The sequence below is a fragment of the Asterias amurensis genome, chromosome 11, assembly GCF_032118995.1.
Source record: "Asterias amurensis chromosome 11, ASM3211899v1".
NCBI classification, from domain to species: Eukaryota; Metazoa; Echinodermata; class Asteroidea; order Forcipulatida; family Asteriidae; genus Asterias; species Asterias amurensis.
In genome coordinates, this window is record NC_092658.1 from 5390132 (window position 1) to 5393466 (window position 3335).

Below are 3335 nucleotides of genomic sequence, written 5' to 3' on the forward strand. Positions count from 1 at the left end.
CGTGTACACAGTACCTTTAAGAATTTGTACAATGACTTTCTTATAAGTCCTTAATAGTCAAAAATAACTGCTTACATTTGAATTCCCCCCAAACGACCTTAAACTCAGTCAGAGGAAGCAGTATCTTACAATGTGTTATCCTATACCAACAGCTCCCCATTGCTCCTTAACAAGTACATTCTTATGCTGACAATTATTTTGAGTATTTTAACCAATGTAAAGTGTCTTTATAAGCAATCCCAACTCCCCAGGCAGGGGTATGCAATCTGCGCGGTTCAATATGCACGGCATCAAACTAAATCAGCGCACAATCTCTGCTCCCACAGGTAATTCTGTTAGTGTTACTCCTCATGAAAAAAAAACTACATAACTTAAGAGGGAGCCGTTTCTCACAATGTTGTATATTATCAACAGCACTCCTTTGCTCATTACCAAGTAAGGTTTTAATTACGCTCATATATATTTTGAGTAATTACCAAACGTGTACAGTACCTTTAAGAATTCGTTCAAGGACTTTCTTATATGCCCTTAGTCAACAGTTACTGCTTACATTTGAATTCCTCGGATTAGAGGCAGTTGCTATGTCAAATGATTCCGTGCAAGCTTAGCAACCTCCAGGGCCCAATTCCACGGAGTTGCTAAAGGGCAGTGGACACTATTGGTAATTATCAAAGACTAGCCTTCACAGTTGGTGTATCTCAACATATGCACAAAATAACAAACCTGTGAAAATTTGAGCTCAATTGGTCATCGAACGAGATAATAATTAAAGAAAAATAACCCTTGTCACACGAAGTTGTGTGCGTTTAGATGGTTGATTTCGAGACCTCAAGTTCTAAATTTGAGGTCTCGAAATCAAATTCGTGGAAAATTACTTCGTTCTCGAAAACTATGGCACTTCAGAGGGAGCCGTTTCTCACAATTTTTTATACCATCAACCTCTCCTTATTACTCGTCACCAAGAAAGGTTTTATGTCAATAATTATTTCGAGTAATTACCAATAGTGTCCACTGTCTTTAAGCAAACAAAAAAATGCTTTAGAACGAAAGTAGCTTGCTTATTTTACACATTAGCCAAAATTTCATGCCACAAACATTGCTTGTGAATGGTATTTAGCTATTGTTTACTTAGCATGAGTCTTGACCGGTAATCTGATTTTACTAAGCAAGGATTTTGTTCGCTAAAGCAAAATTTTGTGTCGAAGCAGCTCCATGAAATTGGGCCCTGAGTAGCAGACCCTGGTACCTTTGTGCCATACAGATCCATTCAGAACTGTATGGGTCTTCACCGTCTCTTATGTAACTACGCAAAAGCTTGCACCCAAATCATGTGACATAGCAACTGTGAGGAATTCAAATTTAAGCGGTAACTTAATAAGTGATCAAGCACGTCATTGTACAAAACATCATTCAAACCTATCACACAACTGACTTCCGGGAGTTCATACAGTAACTACACTCAAATCGTTTTTTCCTATCAAGAAATCGTATGTCAACTTGTGTTTGCTCTTACCAGCGATGCCCGGGCCCAACAAAAATAACAAGTTATGTTTTTCGGTTTTAATACTGGCTACATACCGGTGGGGCAGCGGAGGGTTTTATAGAGCACCGTCCTGACCAGCTACTGGCTGACCGTGGTTTATACGGAACTTCATGCAGAAAAGCTTTCAACGCACAAAATAAGAATGTTTTACTCTTCAAAACTTGATGATAACCTTCCTTAAAAATACCTGAATGGCAGCGGGAATTCAACTGGAAATGATACCGGGCAAATTATAGTATTTTGCAAGTTCGTCTGTCGACCACCACTGGCCCTAGAATTTGCCGTCCACTGATCTCTTCTTGTGTTTCTCCGACAGCAAATGATTTTCGAAAATGCTTTCCTAAAGGACGAGTTGGTAAATGCGTATATGAATGGGTTTATGGCGCTGTTGATGTAACCTAGCCAGTAGGATAAATATCTGATGGACCTGAGTGAGTTATTCTCTTCATTGAATAATGGAAGGATGATGTTGAGGACGAAAAATGGCAACCAGCACAGCAAGAATGCTGCGATGACGAGCCCTAAAGTCTTTGCTACTTTGTACTCCGAATGCATGGCAGTGGCTCCCCTAGATGCACCGGGGATAGCTGTGTTTCCGCCCCGGTGTATCCGCATAGCGTCTTGGCCACCGCCGTTACCACTTATCGCCATCCTACCTCGTTGTATTCTCCTGATATGTGCTCGAGCTGTGAGGAACGTCTTCGTGTAAAATATCATCATCAAGACAGCAGGGAGGAAAAAGGATACGCATGATGAAATAATACTGAAGAGCGGTGAGAAAGAGCCTGTGCATGTGTTCGTATTATTTTGGCCGAATCCCACCTCTGAGCCAACCCACAGGCCGGATACACCTAAAGAAAGACACCAAGCCGTACCGATGAGGACCAGTGATACCTTCCGGGTCATCTTCGCTGGGTATGTCATTGAATGAACAATAGCCATGTATCGATCACCAGCTATTACACACAGGTGAAAAATGGAGGATGATGAACTAAAAATATCTACTATTTGAAAAAAGTAGCAAAGAGTCGCATCATCGCCGGACCGTTGCTCATTATCACGGCCATAGTTTTTTAGTGTAAAGATTGGAATGACGATTGCTCCAACGAGCAAATCAGCAAATGCGAGGGACACCAGGTAGTTGTTGGTGATATTCCGTAGGCTTTTGTCTCTAACGAAAGCAGCTATAACCAGGAGATTCCCAGAGACTATTGTGAGAGAAAGCAACGCAGCACCCACTGTGGTAATTACCTGCACCGCTGACAATGGTTGACCAATGTTCATTGCATGATGAGAATTGTTTCCAACGGTTAAATCCATCGCTGATGAGGTCAATCCAAATCAGAACAAATAACGCGCCACAACATCATCAAAGTTATTCGTCATCATGTCGACTCTCGTCGGACTGCAACAAAAGGACGCTACACACTTCAATCTCCTGCCCCTGATCTCAGCTGCAGAGGTGTAAGCTCAGTATCACGACGCAACTGGTCCACGTAGGTTGCGTCTGCCCACCTCAAGTGGCTACTTCTTGTGTGGGTTCCCAGAGAATGAGCTGGCTTTCACCGCTAGCTATACAGGCTGCATCGAAGACTACGATGACGTTTCCCTCATCGGTGTTTCCTCACTATAATGCATTTCAATGGTAGAAACACAAGAACGAAGCAGACAGGTCGGTTGCCCAGGAACTGGTTCAGGGCACTGGACACTATTATTAATAACAACTGCATTTCTATAGCGCCCTAACAACACCTCCGAAAGAAAGTCTCCAAGCGCTCGGAGGAACAAATAA

The 3335-nt window shown here is 42.3% G+C and overlaps 1 protein-coding gene across 1 annotated transcript; it reads right to left on the reverse strand.

The window, feature by feature from the left end:
- Positions 1-1720: 1720 nt before the first annotated feature.
- LOC139944147 (octopamine receptor beta-2R-like) lies at positions 1721-2863 on the reverse strand. The gene has a single exon (XM_071941116.1). It carries the CDS (start codon positions 2861-2863, stop codon positions 1721-1723), a length of 1143 nt encoding a protein of 380 aa, XP_071797217.1.
- Between the last annotated feature and the right edge of the window lie 472 nt (positions 2864-3335).

What these genes read in the sequence shown, in the direction of transcription:
- LOC139944147 (XM_071941116.1), bottom strand. Translation starts at nt 2,863, where the DNA reads ATGGATTTAACCGTTGGAAACAATTCTCATCATGCAATGAACATTGGT.